Source organism: Salvelinus fontinalis, chromosome 28, assembly GCF_029448725.1.
Source record: "Salvelinus fontinalis isolate EN_2023a chromosome 28, ASM2944872v1, whole genome shotgun sequence".
Classification (NCBI taxonomy): Eukaryota; Metazoa; Chordata; class Actinopteri; order Salmoniformes; family Salmonidae; genus Salvelinus; species Salvelinus fontinalis.
Window position 1 is genome coordinate 12746425 of NC_074692.1, and position 16115 is coordinate 12762539.

A 16115-nucleotide genomic window follows, 5' to 3' on the forward strand; every position below is an offset into this window, starting at 1 on the left:
TTTCGAATACATTATTTTAATATGATGGATATCGTCTTCTCCATAAAATGTTAGGTTTTCCATAGTACCATCAGTTCCCTTCATGTAGGTCAGACCTACTTAATCCAGGACACCATTTTTATATCCTAATTGTACATATCTCATTTTAAACATACCTCACACAATTTAGACGTACATTTTACTTAGCAGACGCTCTTAACCAGAGCGACTCACAGTAGTGAGAGCATACATTTTCATACTTAGTCGTACTGGTATCCCATGAGACTCGAACCCACAACCCTGACATTGCAAGCACCATGGTCTACCAACTGAAATACACAGAACTCACCTCTTGACATATATTTGTATTTTTATTAACAAACAACAAACATCAACAACCAAAAGAGGAATAGTCACACACAAAAAAGCATACATACAAACCTTTTACATTGCCAGGAATCCTACAAACAAATCATGTTCATCAATAATACTAGAGGTTTTAATTGCCTTTTAGTTTTTTAAATAAAGTAGTGCCATATTGTAAGTGTTGTAAAATACTTAAGTAAAAATACGTTAATGTACTACTTAAGTCGTTTTTGGGGGTATCTATACTTTACTATTTATATTTTGGACAACTTTTACTTCACTACATTCCTAAATAAAATTATGTACTTTTTACTTCTTACATTTTCCCTGACACCCAAAAGTACTTGTTACATTTTGAATGCTTAGCAAGACAGAACATTTTTCAAATTCACGCACTTATCAAGAGAACATGCCTGGTCATCCCTACTGCCTCTGATCTGGCGGACTCACCCAAACACAAATGCTTGGTTTGTAAATGATGTGTGAGTGTTTGAGTGTGCCACTGGCTATCCATCAATTTCAAAACATGAAAACCGTGCAGTCTGGTTTGTGTAATATAAGGAATTTGAAATGATATATACTTTTACTTTTGATACTTAAGTATATTTTAGCAATTACATTTACTTTTGATACTTATTAAGTAGCTTTAAAACCAAATACTTTTACACTTTTACTCAAGTAGTATTTTACTGGTTGACTTTCACTTTTACTTGAGTAATTTTTTATGAAGGTATCTTTACTTTTACTCAAGTATGAATTGGGTACTTTTTCCACCACTGCATATTGTTAAAATTAATTTATAAAGTAAAAAAAGTTAGGTTTTAAATCAGACCATTTGCATTTTATGATCTGACATTTACTTGTTATTATTAGCTGTTGAATTAAATATACTACATCCTTATCAAAATAATATTTTCTGAAATAAATCATTATATCAAAACCATTCAATTGTACAACATGTCCTACTATAAACACAGGGGGAAAAAACAAGTGAAAAATGGTCTCCTCCATTCTATAGAATTCAGAAATATAATCAATATTCCGTTTCAATCTTTCCAAAACATTTCACGGGATAAATTCTTTTTAAATGAACGTCTTTTACCTTGTTACTGATACAATATTTTCAGGAATCGTCCATGCATTTCCTCTTACAGTATATCACCATAGATATTCAACCAAAAAAATCTTACTGAGGGAAATGCAGGATCACAAACAATATTCCTATTCTGTTTATTACTACATTTCAGTGGTGGAAAAAGTACCCAATTGTCATACTTTAGTAAAAGTAAAGACACCTTTAGGAATGTAGTCATTAGTGTAAAGTACTTAAGTACAAATATTTTTTAACTATAACTTAAGTAGTTTTTATGGGTATCTGTAATTTACTATTTATATTTTTGAAAACTTTTACTACACTACATTCAATACATTTCCCCTGACACCCAAAAGTACGTGTTACATTTTGAATGCTTAGCAGAACAGGAAAACGATCCAATTCACACACTTATCAAGAGAACATCCACGGTCATCCCTGCTGCCTCTGATCTGGCGGACTAACAAAACACACATGCATTATTTATAAATGATGTCTGAGTGTTGGAGTGTGCCCCTGGCTATCCATAAAAAAAAAATACTTAAGTATATTTAAAACCAAATACTTTTAGACTTTTACTCAAGTAGTATTTTACTGGATGACTTTCACTTTTACTTGAGTCAATGTCTATTAATTGGGATACCATATACTTCCTGTAAAACACAGTCCTTGAGTGGAAATAAGACTGACTTATATTCATTTCCAAAAATGATACCAAGGGAAAACTGTTCAATACAAGAAACTGCTTTGGAGACCTCATTCCTGTTTCTCAAAAATATGGTGGTATCATCAGCCAGTTGACATAATTCTAATTCCATGCCAAGTGCTGAAATACATTGAAAATTCCCATTCTTGATATGAAGAGCCATAAATTGAGTAACCAATAAAAATGAAAATGGACAACTTCCCTCTTTGTATGTAGCCTACTCTCGATATAAACATTATGTCGTTTTAGGTGAACTGTAGTCAGCAGAGGGCCCCCAAATCCATTGGTAATGCATTATATTAGTGTCTTTTTAAAAACAGCTGCAATGACATCCCTGATTGTCATTCTGTTCAAGAACATACTACAAGAATGATCTGCTTTCATCCACTATTTCCCATATTATTTCCCAGGTGGGTGCACAGGCCCTACAAATCAACATTCAGGGCCTCTAAGAAAAACATTCAATTAAAATCAATTGAATCCAAATAAATTATTTATGTTGGGGTATGTATGTGTAACGGCGGTCCTCTCTCTCTTCATAAGAAGAGGAGGTGTATTGAGGGAGCCAAGGCGCAGCAGGTTGTGAATACATAATGAATTTAATGACAAGACGAAAAACGAACACGAACTACACTTGAAATGATACAAAATAACAAACGACGTAGACTGACCTAAACATGAGAACTTACATAGACACGAAGAACGCACGAATAGGAAACAGACTACATAAACCGAACAAACCGTATACAGTTCCGTATGGTGCAAACATAACACAAACACGGAAGACAATCACCCACAACGAACACTGTGACAACGCCTACCTAAATATGACTCCTAATTAGAGGAACGCCAAACACCTGCCTCTAATTAAGAGCCATACCAGGCAACCCAAAACCAACACAGAAACAGAAAACATAGAATGCCCACCCAACCTCACGTCCTGACCAACTAACACACATAACAACTAACATAAATAGGTCAGGAACGTGACAGTATGTCATTATTTTTCTATGGGGGAACAACAGTGCTAGGTGCGGCTCTGTCTATAGAGTGGTAGTGGACGCACTATAGACCACATACACTAATGTTAGCAGATATGAATTTAATTGGACTATTTCAGATTACTACTAGCAAGAGTGGATTACATAGAAGATATTTACTTTAAGAAATACCTATACAAATCAAGCTTAAAATAATGACTGGGCTCTCTCTAATAACCAAGCACAAAGCACTTGGGCTCCAGAGTGGCGCAGTGGTCGAAGGCACTGCTTCTCGGTGCCAGAGGTGTCACTACAGTCCCTGGTATGATTACAGGCTGTATCACAACCAGATGTGATTGGGAGTCCCATAGGGTGGTGCATAAAAGTAGACATCATGCAAAACCACAAGTCCCTGCAAGCTACTGCACGTCATCTCTAGCTGACACCTTGCTAACAGGTATTGTGTCAGTTTAAAACGTACACAAGACAGTTCACAGAATTGTCAATTTAAAGAAATATAGCCAATGTATTATGAGTCATACTGTAGTACTCTATACACGTTCTGTGTTCAATCAATTTCAGAGTTTCCTAGTTCCTGACTAGCGCATGAATGCAGCAGAAGTTGGTAAAGAGCAACTACATTAAGTTGACTGCAGTCAAAACTTCATGACCTTTAATCACATGGTTTTTGTAAAGTTCATGCAGTCAGTCATGTAGGCACACAGGCAAGGATATTGCTGCCAGTAAGATTGCACCTAAATCAACCATTTATCGGAACATCAAGAACTTCAAGGAGAGCGGTTCAATTGTTGTGAAGAAGGCCTCAGGGCGCCCAAGAAAGTCCAGCAAGCGCCAGGACCGTCTCCTAAAGTTGAATCAGCTGCGGGATCGGGGCACCACCAGTACAGAGCTTGCTCAGGAATGGCAGGAGGCAGGTGTGAGTGCATCTGCACACACAGTGAGGCAAAGACTTTTGGAGCATGGCCTGGTGTCAAGAAGGGCAGCAAAGAAACCACTTCTCTCCAGGAAAAACATCAGGGACAGACTGATATTCTGCAAAAGGTATAGGGATTGGACTGTTGAGGACTGGGGTAAAGTCATTTTTTCTGATGAATCCCCTTTCCGATTGTTTGGGGCATCCGGAAAAAAAGCTTGTCCGGAGAAGACAAGGTGAGCGCTACCATCAGTCCTGTGTCATGCCAACAGTAAAGCATCCTGAGACCATTCATGTGTGGGGTTGCTTCTCAGCCAAGGGAGTGGGCTCACTCACAATTTTGCCTATGAACACAGCCATGATTAAAGAATGGTACCAACACATTCTCAGAGAGCAACTTCTCCCAACCATCCAGGAACAGTTTGGTGACAAACAATGCCTTTTCCAGCATGATGGAGCACCTTGCCATAAGGCAAAAGTCATAACTAAGTGGCTCGGTGAACCAAACATCGATATTTTGGGTCCATGGCCAGGAAACTGCCCAGACCTTAATCCCATTGAGAACTTGTGGTCAACCCTCAAGAGGCGGGTGGGCAAACAAAAACCCACAAATTCTGACAAACTCCAAGCATTGATTATGCAAGAATGGGCTGCCATCAGTCAGGATGTGGCCCAGATGTTAATTGACAGCATGCCAGGGCGGTTTGCAGAGGTCTTGAAAAAGAAGGGTCAACACTGCAAATATTGACTCTTTGCATCAACTTCATGTAATTGTCAATAAAACCTTTGACACTTATGAAATGCTTGTAATTATACTTCAGTATTCCATAGTAACACCTGACAAAAATATCTAAGACACTGACGCAGCAAACTTTGTGGAAATTAATATTTGTGGCCACGACTGTACTTGACAAAATAGATCAGCTCGAACGCCCCCGCGGTCTCGCTTAAGCTCGAGATGCTGGTGGGAAGAAGGAAGACGTAATGAAGTGAGGATCTTTGGGTTGTTGCAATGGTCAGTGTAATATTTGTGTTGTGGAGAAATAACAAGGCAAGAGACGGGAGTACAGTTAGTTTTCGTTTAGTCAAAACCTCCTCGTGCTCTACAGTTCTCCCGGGCACACTAGTGCGCATGTGCATTTCCTATTAGGTGTAGTAAGGTACACTGTCGTAATACATCACTGCTTAGTAACAGCATAGTAACTAATATAAACAGATGTAGATCCCAGATACTACAGTCAGATTATCAGTTTATTGCCACAAATTCCACAACCCGGAGTTGCTATGAAGGTACAATTGCTATGAAGGTTAATTCTACTTTCCTCAATTCTCAGTAGGTTATTGCTGTCAAGCTAGCTAGCTGTAGTTGACTGTCAGCAAATATGCTAGCTGACGTTAGCTTGCTCACAGTTTATTTTTGTTCGTTTTTTGTTCACAAGCTAGGTAGCGAACAATAAATAAATAGCCAACTAGCTTTATATATCCAGCTAACGTTAGCTATGTTGAGTGAGCTGAGTTCAATCATCTCTATATGTAGCATTGATGCTTAGTAACTAATGTAGCTAGCTATTAGCTACTGTCAGTATGAAGCTAGGTACGGCTACATGTTGCCGAAATAGGCTAGCTAGCTAGCTACTTGGCTAGATTTTATTATCTAACTGTATATGAGTTAGCTAGCTAGATTAAATAGTTTATTCAGGCAAATTCTCGATAACCAGTATTCATGTTCAATGTCAGTAGTATTGCTGATTGTCACCACCACCAAGGGAGAGTAGCACAGTAATAGCTTGATGTTTTGCATCTGTGACTAACGCTAGGCTACTAGCTAGCACGGTCAGTAGATTGACTGTTTGTCTTGCCTTGTTTGTGACTGATATTTGTGATTTGTATGGATAGTTCAAATCCTCCCTCCTAGGAAGAAATGTTCTGGTCAATTATTGATTTTTGGAATGCATGTTAGTTGTCTGTAGGCTGTTTGGTTCCACATCTGTAGAAATCCTAACGCTCATTGGGCATAATATTTAGCCTTTACAGTGGGAGTTCTAATGTTCATATACTATTATCAGATTGTTACCCACTTAATGCATTTTTTTTAACGTTCTACCATCTCTCTAAAATGAATATGCATTAGTAAGGATACAAACACATACTTTATTTCATTTAATCATCATACAATCTCAAACGTAGACAGCTGTGATATTTTGCAGATATTAATGGATGATGATTGGTAGAACCTTGTGTAATTCAGATCAGTAGGGGACTCAATGCAGGTACAAGTCAATGTACACAAGCTGATTTACCAGGAGAAACTGCACCTTCAAGAGAAACACCCCCACAACACATCCAAAAAATGTAAATATGAATATATTTAGACTAACAGCAGCAGAAAATGGAACATTATTACAACAGTATTACAACAGTTGTAATGGGGTGCGTGCTGGTGGCAGGGAAGTCAGGCGTAGGAGAATGAACTTGGTATAAACGGAGCTGTTTAATAAGTATTCAAAACCTACGAAAACCAAAATATACAAAATAAAATAAGAGGGTGCAAAACCCGTCGCACACCAGAACATAACTAGAACACATACATACAACAAACAATCACCGACAAGGACATGAGGGGAAACAGAGGGTTAAATACACAACATGTAATTGATGGGATTGAAACCAGGTGTGATGGAAGACAAGACAAAACCAATGGAAAATGAAAAATGGATCAGTGATGGCTAGAAGGTCGGTGACGTCGACCGCCGAACACCGCCCGAACAAGGAGAGGGACCAACTTCGGCGGAAGTCGTGACAACAGAATTACAACAGTAGTAACAATAGTAGTACACCAATTTATGCACAAATTGACCTGTTGCCTGAGTAAACATATTCCTATATTTGACTACTGTACAGTACTATTGTTCATGTAACAGAGACTAGTATAAAAAGTAATGGGCAAATGATAGGGCCTACGTTTGGAAACGGATTACCTCATTGATAGAGATGGGAGTTGAACTGAAATTGATTTTGTGGAATTATCTTCCCATGTTAATACAGGGGAATGCATTCTCTAGTATTAAATTGCCAGGGAACAGATATGGAGTTATCATTTGCAGCCACTCATCGAGGTAATTAGTCAGTTAGTTAGTTTATCCGATGCATGAATCATTTCTCCGCTACACACCTTCGCTTTCTCACACATTCTCCCCTGCAGACAAAAGTATCCTATTTAGGGAAACTTTGATAGGATGTGTTGGATGTAGGTCTATTAGGGCTGGTCATCATGCAGTCCCTGGGCATGTCTAGTCTATTGTGCTGTCGTCAGTCACCACAAAGCTACGGGCTATGCTTTTCATTTCCTCAGCCATAACAAAGTGATGCCTCCAGCCTCTCCTGTGGCTGCAATATTAAGAGTATAATAGCTTGTGTTTCCTTGACCACTCTATTTTTAGATGTTTTCACACTTGCAATAACCTGTGTGCAATACATTGCGGCATCAAGCCAATCTGTTTGTAGGTATCACTGTGATAATGACTATAGGGTGTCTGGTGTTGCACAGATGGGTCCTAGCTCAAGGAGAGGAGGCTTGTCGACACTACAGGGCTGGTGATGTTTGACAGGGATAACTTCTTCTCATGTCTGTGGTGCTCTGCAGTCTCTTAACACTGCTGTCTATGTTCTCCAGGCGGGGGCCTCGTCCATGTGGGCTTCATGCTGTGGTCTGCTGAATGAAGTCATGGGCACAGGGGCAGTGAGAGGCCAGCAGCCTGGGTTCGGAGCCGGTGCCGGACCCTTCCGGTTTGCCCCCAGCGCAGGATATTCCACATATCCACCCACAACCTCAGGGAGCCCCAGCCTCGTATGTAAGGCTTGTGGCCAGGCCTTCTCTGTCTTCAGGAGGAAGGTAGGTGTTGGGTTTGGGGACCATTGGGGTAGCTAGTAGACTTACTGTGTGAATGGCCTATGTGATTGTAGGCCAGTCCCAGATGGTTAGAGGGTGTTTTATAAGCTTTGGGGTGATGGCTAGTGTGTGTTTGATAGGCTTTGGGGTAATCAAGAAGGAACCTGTTTGGGTGTTTGAGCCATAGAATAGTTTATAATTGGTATTGACTGAGGAGACACTATAACATTTAATGCACTGATATTCTTAGATATTTTATTAGATCTGATCAGAGTAGCCCTCATATGTTTATTCAAACATACACACCCTACTACAATAGGCCTACATGTTAAGTAAGGGCCAGTGTTGATTAGATCCGTCCTTAGACGTAATCTGATGTGTCCTCCGAGAGAGCCAAGATAAGAGATGCTGAATACAGCCAGTTACGTCATGAGACTGCACTTACAAGCCCATGGCACAGCAGTGGTAATTGCTACACTCCAAATCAAATTGAATTTGTCACATGAGCCGAATAAAACCGGTGTAGACCTTACCGTGAAATGCTTACTACAAGCCCTTAACCAACAATGCAGTTTTAAGAAAAATAATAAAATATTTACTAAATAAACTGAAGAGGGAAAAAAAAGTTACACAATAAAATAACGAGGCTATATACAGGGGGTATCTGTATACCCCCTGTATATGTAAATGTAAATGTATCGGTACCAAGTCAATGTGCGGGGGTACAAGTTAGTCGAGGTAATTGAGGTAATATGTACATGTACGTAGGGGTAAAGTGACTATGCATAGATAATAAACAGCAAGTAGCAGCAGTGTAAAAAAAGGGAGGGGGTCAATGCAAATAATCTGGGTAGCCATTTGATTAACTGTTCAGCAGTCTTATGGCTTTGGGGTAGAAGCTGTTAAGCTATGTTGAGAAAACCACATGTTTTTGTTCTAATGTAGTCTGTGGTAAAAAAAAAAAATAGACAAGGCCTTAGGCTACTTCTTTAGTGTAGATTTAGATCAGTGTGAGGTTTTGTGGCTGATGCATGCTAATGCTATGGTCTAAAGTTTGTTAGATGAATTTCTAGGTAAGCACTGTGCCTCATTAAAGGTCTAGCCAGAATTAATCAAATGGCAGGGGGAAGGGGGTCTGTTGTGATGACAGAGGGAGACGACATCTCCATATTGCTGGGTTGAATTCCTTTACTCTGTCTGTCCCTCTGCTGCTCTGCGTCACCATGCCAACACAGCGCTTAATCATGCCGCGTGCGTGTTATTACTGTTTGATGTTTGTGACATGAAATAAAGAACTGCCTGCCTCCCGTCCGACTGTCTGGAGATTGAGGGAAACAGATGCACATGACTGAAAAAATGCAGTAACGGAAAAAAGACATCGACCTTCTGCTTCCTCATGGCTTATTTTGGGCTCCAATACCCCACATTCCTCATCTGTCCAACATAGCCTGTGAAGGTTCAATTGATGATTTCAGAATCTGTGTTGCTTTGTTCAGAACAAACGACCGTTCAAGGTGTATAGAGGGAGATGTTTGCACCATTTAATAATTGAATGAGACATGATTTAATCTTCCATGTGCATGAATGTTTTAGTGGAGACAAGTTCTATATGCAGGATATTGTTAGCCTGGAGTACTGGGCAGGCTTTGTGGATCCTATTAAGGCACAGTGTGCCCTGGTGCCTACATTACTCTGTGTCCATGTCACTTAGCCTGTCTCTCCACCTGCTTAATGCGCACACTCTTATCTCTCTCTCCCCCAGCATATCTGCTGCGACTGTAAGAAGAGTTTCTGCACTCTGTGCTCTGTGCTTCAGGAGAACCTGCGTATATGTGCCACATGTCACCTGCTGAAGGGGACGGCCTTCCAGAGACCACAGCTGATGCGGCTGAGGGTCAAAGACCTGCGGCAGTACCTGCTGCTACGCAACGTCCCCACAGACACCTGCAGGGAGAAGGAGGACCTGGTGGACCTGGTGCTGTGTCACCAGAGGACAGAGGGGGAGGAGGACCCAGACAACCCCCTCTATACCCCGCCCCCCCCAGCCGCACGTTCCACCTCTGAGCTGTCTGCTCTCTCAGTCTCCGCCTCTCAGGGGGAAGCTCTCAGTAGGAGCGACAGCTCAGGGACAACCAACCAGGTACATGTGATGCAGGTAGAGAGTGAGTGTAAAAGGTGTTACGTCTGCTCTGAAAGTGACTGAGGTCTAAATTAAGAGATGACTGCTACAAATACCTGTACTTTGCCTGCTCAGCTGGTGCAGAGAGCAGTAGAAGCTTTACTTTGACTGGTAACATAGTAGTCCCCAAGGTATCAGTGGACTAAACAGCAGGTGATTCATCCTAATCCCTGCCTGGACTGGAAGGATTTCTAGTGCTCTGTGGAGGTTTCTGTCTGAGTAGGCCTGTTGCGGTGACCATATTACCGGCAGACATGACCGCAGTAATATTCCACGTGACCGTTGAGTCATGGTAATCTCCTCTTATGCTCTCAGGACATGCATTGGTAGTACCCAACTCACTAACGACCATGAGGTCCACTGGAGGCTGCTGATGTAACATTCCACTGATTCTTCTCCAGCCATTACAACGAGCCCATTCTCCCTATATTAAGGAGCCACCAACCTCCTGGGATCAGGTCCTAATGGCCTGGTACTCAGGGATCTATTGTCCCTACATCAGGTCCTAATGGCCTGGTACTCAGGGCTCTATTGTCCCTTCATCAGGTCACTAATGGTCTGGTACTCAGGGCTCTATTGTCCCTCCATCAGGTCCTAATGGCCTGGTACTCAGGGCTCTATTGTTCCTCTAACCACTCTGACGTCAATGCAAATACTCTTATCATCAAAACATTATTGCGATTTTAGAACTCACCTCACTATGATTGATCAATTTGAAGAAAGAAGTTCAACAACCTGTTGAAACTGAGTGGAAAACATGGTCGTTGTGGATGTTGTTTCAAAGCCAACGAAATGGACAGTGCTTTCTAAGGTGACGATTGATTCAAAACACCCATACGCATATTAGAGCTGATGCATACTCATAGGCCTATATACTGTATGAGATCAAGCCTGAAAAAAAACGCTGAATTTAAAAAATGATTGTGCCATTATATAATACATAGCCTAATAGCGTACCGCATATTACGCATTGCAGAAAAACAAAATGATTTTAAGATGTAATTGGTCCAGCCTATACTCCAGAATTAGTAATCACCTTTGAGTGTGGACTGTATTATCATGCATACTGGATAGACTGGTTACCTCATGCTATACTCCAATCTTTCTATCCATGAGTCTGGGAGGGAACATATAGGCCTAGGCGATGCCGTTGGTTCATTGATTGTGCAGGGCAGTTTACGAATTTAGCCTACAAGTGTAGAGGATTTGGATTTGATTTTGAATAGCTTAGTATTAGGGATTTTTATAATCAATAGGCTGACCTATTACCTTTAGCTACAGAATATCTCAAACCTCCACTGATATACCATCAGGTGATGAAGGGGGTCTCATTGTCATGGAAATGCCTCACAGCGAAGCCTTTTATCAGACTGGGACATTTCCAGGAGCCTGTATGGAGCTTGCTCTCCGGTTTATACAAGCCATGACCTTCTCTCCTTTATACAATCCCCTCCCCTCTCTCCTTCATTCCTTTCTTGAGCGAGCAGAGAGTCAGGGTCTCAACAGTTTAATGAAATATGTTTTGTTACTATTGATGTTCCCGAACAGATTTCACTTGGTTTCCCAAATTTAAGCACTGGGTAACTGCACGAACAGTGTTAGAGAGCCCATGGCATAGAGTTTGGGCGGAATATCACCTGTCATGCAGCGAGAGGCTGCGTGCTCCTCAAACAGTGGTTGGTGAGATAACCGGAGTATGTTACCCGGGATGAGTGGGAAATGAATTTGAGTGCATACAGGTTACATCTATTTGTTCACCTGCTCGTGTTCCTGCCCATTTGATAATGGGCCATTGTAAATTGAAACAAATTTAACATAATATTGAAGACAAAATTAAATAGAGAATAGTCTGATGGGTGAACATATGATCAGTTGATGAGAGAACAGCGTGTGTAGCCCGAGGCAAGGAACAGAGAGCAAGCTTTTTTTGCGACTTTCTCAAATCATCAATAGACTATAGTCGCATCATGCAGCCAATATATGTTTTGATTTCTAATACATTTGTATCATTCTCAACTAGAGTTGCCAAATAACTCTAAATCTAGCATATAAAGGACCTGTTTCAAATGATGACTTTTACGCTCAACATAGCCACTTCAAATGCACACTCTCTCCAGAATGGGAAAAATATCCTTCCTATTTTATTCAGCTAAGTTCAATTATATTCTTACTACTATAAAGTCATATAAAATAATGGCACAGAAGTTATAAGCATATCTTGTCTGATAAATGATCAAGCCTATGGCATGGAGCATAGCCAGATAACATACAGTAGGCCAACTCGTATTCTGTTCTTGTAAAAAACATGTTTTTTTAGGCCTGCCTAAAATACTGGATTTATTGTGATGGTGTATATTAAATAGATTTATTTGACTTTTTAAAATGTAGATGTTCCAAAGGCACGCATCAGTGACTTGTATGCCTGGAGATGCTAAACATGTTTAGGCTAATTGACGGTCAATTACCGTGAGACTGGTAGTCTATTGCATGACGATAACTGGCTGACAAAATGTAAGGACCGCCACAGCCCTCCATCTGAGTCATGTGCTTGTTTTGTCTGTACAGGATATAGGCGACGCCACGTCTCTCTCCCTCCTGAACCTGGCACCCAGTGAGCACACACCAGAGGTAAATGATAAACCTCACTCCTAGTAGGCTGCTAACTGTAGACAAATGTCCTCTCACAGCATCTGGAGCTTATTCAGAGGGGTGCGACATTCTCCTGTCCTATTTGCCCCTTCTCTCCAGTGCAGTATGTGTCATGTATGGAATGGCTTATGACTCTCCTCTCTCTCCTGCAGGTGAGCCCTCAGACGCGGCCGCGAGCGCGGGCCTCTCTCTCAGACATCTCCAGCCTGAGGGACATCGAGGGCCTGTCCGTGAGACAGCTGAAGGAGATCCTGGCCAGGAACTTTGTCAACTATTCAGGCTGCTGTGAGAAGTGGGAGCTGGTAGAGCGCGTCAGCCGCCTGTACAGAGAGACTGAGGAGAACATGAAGTCATGTGAGTAGCAGTGAGCCTGGTCCCAGATCCGTTTGAGCTGGCTTGCCAACTGCTATGGTCACTACCACACCATGTTTGCCCATCAAAATGGTGTGCAGTAGTTCTTTTATCTAAATGTTTCTTTCTTTCCTTTAGTGGAAAACGTGAACACAGCTATAACTGCAGGTAAAATGTCACTCCTCTGTCTGTCTTTTGTGATGATATGTATAGTCTGTGGAACAGGAATGGAAAGTACAGCTACTTGACATGTAAACCCTTCAGTCCTCGTCAATGATATTCTAGCTCAGGATGTACAGTATCTTCATTACTGTATTGTAAAATTGTACCATCAGAGTTCCTGTATCCCATCAATGCTTTGTACCAGGGGTAGATGCTGAGTTGATTTCTTTAGTACAAAAATAACATCAGTATTTACTGACTGTTGCTTTACTCCTTCCACACAAGTGGTGGCCTTGCCCCCTCCTCCCATCTGCAATGGAGGGATTGGAGGTAAGGTATCTGAAAAGGGCACATTTTCCCCTGGTCTCTCTTACTGTTGACCTGGTCACTCCTACCATCTCATGGCCCCTCAGCCTGCATGTAACACCGGCATCCAACCTCATACACAGCCCTCAGCCCTCAGCCATGCATGCAGGAAGTATCACGTTACTTATTACATGTGGTCCCACTACTACTACTGCACATCCATCGTGCTGTCTTTGTATCTCATCCATACCAAAGGTACCTTCATGCCATCTGAGCGTGTCTAGTTGTTGGAGGTTCTCATTGCCCCTATTCATTGCCAAGTAAGAACCAGTCACCCAAGTGGCATCTTTAAGTTTATTACCTAGAAAGCCATGATGTCTGTTAATAACTTCACACACACATTTCTAATAAAGCTAAATCTATACAGCTGCAAGAAGTCTGGGGTCTGAATTCACTGATACACCGTCAGGTGATGAAGGGGGTCTCATTGTCATGGAAACCCCTCATAGCGAACATTTCCAGGACCCTGTATGATGCTTGCCCTCTGGTTTATACCAGACCTTCCTAAGATAAGGCACTCTGGATACAAGAGCGAGGAGATATTTTAGTGAGCTCTCTCACTGACAGTGCCAGTCTCTTCTACCTCTTCAGGGCTTGACATCATCATTGCTCTCCTCCACTCTGATCTGTATGGAATGTCCTGTTCTTTTGCTTTCTTCTCTGATTCCTCCCCTCTGTCTTCCTTCAGATGTGGAGAAGGCCCAGCTGACCAACGTGGATGACAACCTGTGCAGGATCTGCATGGACTCCGTGATCGACTGCGTCCTCCTGGAGTGTGGTCACATGGTCACCTGCACCAAGTGCGGCAAGCGGATGAGCGAGTGTCCCATCTGCAGGCAGTACGTCGTGAGAGCCGTGCACGTCTTCAAGTCTTAATGTCTCAACCCACCACTTCCACCATGTCCCATCTTCAAAACATTCACCTCCAGAGAAACAGATCTGTGTTGTTCTGTCCTAGTTGTGGGTGTTCTGTTGTCATCCCCTGAAACGCTTACATTATTTGTAAACTTGATCATGAATTTGAGAAATGCAGTGTGTTCATTTTTTCCCACTTAATTTTTTTCTTGGGACTAATCACTGTTTGACCAATGAAAAGAAGGGCAGCAGTCTACCCTTTATATTAACCCATTCCATTTCTAAACACATCCTTGACGTTTTCTCATCTACCGTATTTGATGTTATGCTTTTGCTTACTTATGTTGACTTTTAAACAAGAATGTGAGCTGTGTGTGCGTACCATCGTTCCCAGGTACCTACAGAGTGAACCACTAATTGTGACTGGTAACTAACTCCCTGTCCCAATGAACAAACCGTATCATGTAAAGTCTGCCCATATAGAGGTCTGTTTTGATTTGGAAGGAAGTCTCACATTTGTTTTAATTCTGTCATAACGTCTTAGCACTGAATGTTAAGATAAGAAAACGGGTGCTAAATAGGTTCAAATGTTTTTCCTGTTTTCCGTTTGTTAGTATACCAACTTAAATTGTGGATGTCGTCACTGTCTGAAAACCTTACCTCCAAAACAAACTTCAGGAAATGACCATATTTTCCCATTAACGAACATACCATTATGAAACTTCAGAAGCTATTTCGAATACATTTTCTTGGTCCTAGAGTACAACATTGAGGGGAGTTACTGCTTTCAATAGATGAAAAACATAACACTTTATTTTTTTATGCATTATGAGCATGTAATTCCATCAGACAGCAAAAATATGCATAGAATATTTTCTGTTATCTTTTCTTGGAAGTGGAGGGAATATTGTCTTTTTAATTAATACATTGTTGTAGTTAACTAATCAAATATATAGCTGCAAGTTAACTGCCACTTGTGGAATATAAAGTATATTGAGGAAAAGTGACTTGCTGTACAGTTGCATATAATGTTTCATATCAGTATAAGATGTAGATATCTATTTTTTTCCATTTGATTTGAATGTGTAATTGAATTGAAGATTTCCCTCAGATTAGTTTATTAAAGAGTAAGGTTTCACTGTCAGGTGGATTGAAATGTGTTACTACATTGGTTTGCTTGAGTGGTCTGTTCTCAAATGAGAAGCAGAGCATGATGACAGTCTATGGTTGCGTCCAAAATGGCGCCCTATGGGGCTTTGAACAGTAGTGCACTATATAGGGTTCCATTTTGGACATAGACACTGAGATTGGGTGGAGAGGTTTCCTGTATCACACAGTCAACTACCCTTTGGAAGGGTATGCTAAATAAATTGTGCAAGGTCTGGTCTTTGTATTTGGGAATGTTTAACCTTTTATTTTGGTAATTAAAGATGAATTATATTAGTTTGACTTCATCTACTTGTCTGGTATGTTGTGATGCCCAGACCACCTGTTCTTGGCAGGCCTTTGAAAAATGCAATTAACAATTTGATAAATGGGAAAATTAATGCAATCCTGTAGGGTGAACTAGTGCTGAGTGCTAGATTATTCCGTTGCCTAGGAGAAG

The 16115-nt window shown here is 41.1% G+C and overlaps 1 protein-coding gene across 4 annotated transcripts; it reads left to right on the top strand.

Moving 5' to 3' along the window:
• The first annotated feature begins 5011 nt into the window (after window positions 1-5011).
• Window positions 5012-15958, top strand: rnf34a (ring finger protein 34a). 4 transcript variants are annotated; one of them, XM_055886657.1, is made up of 8 exons: window positions 5012-5073; window positions 7732-7950; window positions 9710-10087; window positions 12692-12754; window positions 12928-13129; window positions 13265-13294; window positions 13574-13618; window positions 14343-15958. In XM_055886657.1, the coding sequence occupies exons 1-8, from the start codon at window positions 5071-5073 to the stop codon at window positions 14528-14530; spliced, it is 1128 nt and encodes a 375-aa protein (XP_055742632.1). In that variant the 5' UTR covers window positions 5012-5070; the 3' UTR covers window positions 14531-15958. The 4 variants fall into 4 exon arrangements, with proteins under 4 accessions (XP_055742632.1, XP_055742631.1, XP_055742630.1 ...); XM_055886656.1 differs by lacking the exon at window positions 5012-5073 and adding an exon at window positions 5198-5365; XM_055886655.1 differs by lacking the exon at window positions 5012-5073 and adding an exon at window positions 5198-5348.
• The last annotated feature ends 157 nt before the right edge of the window (window positions 15959-16115 follow it).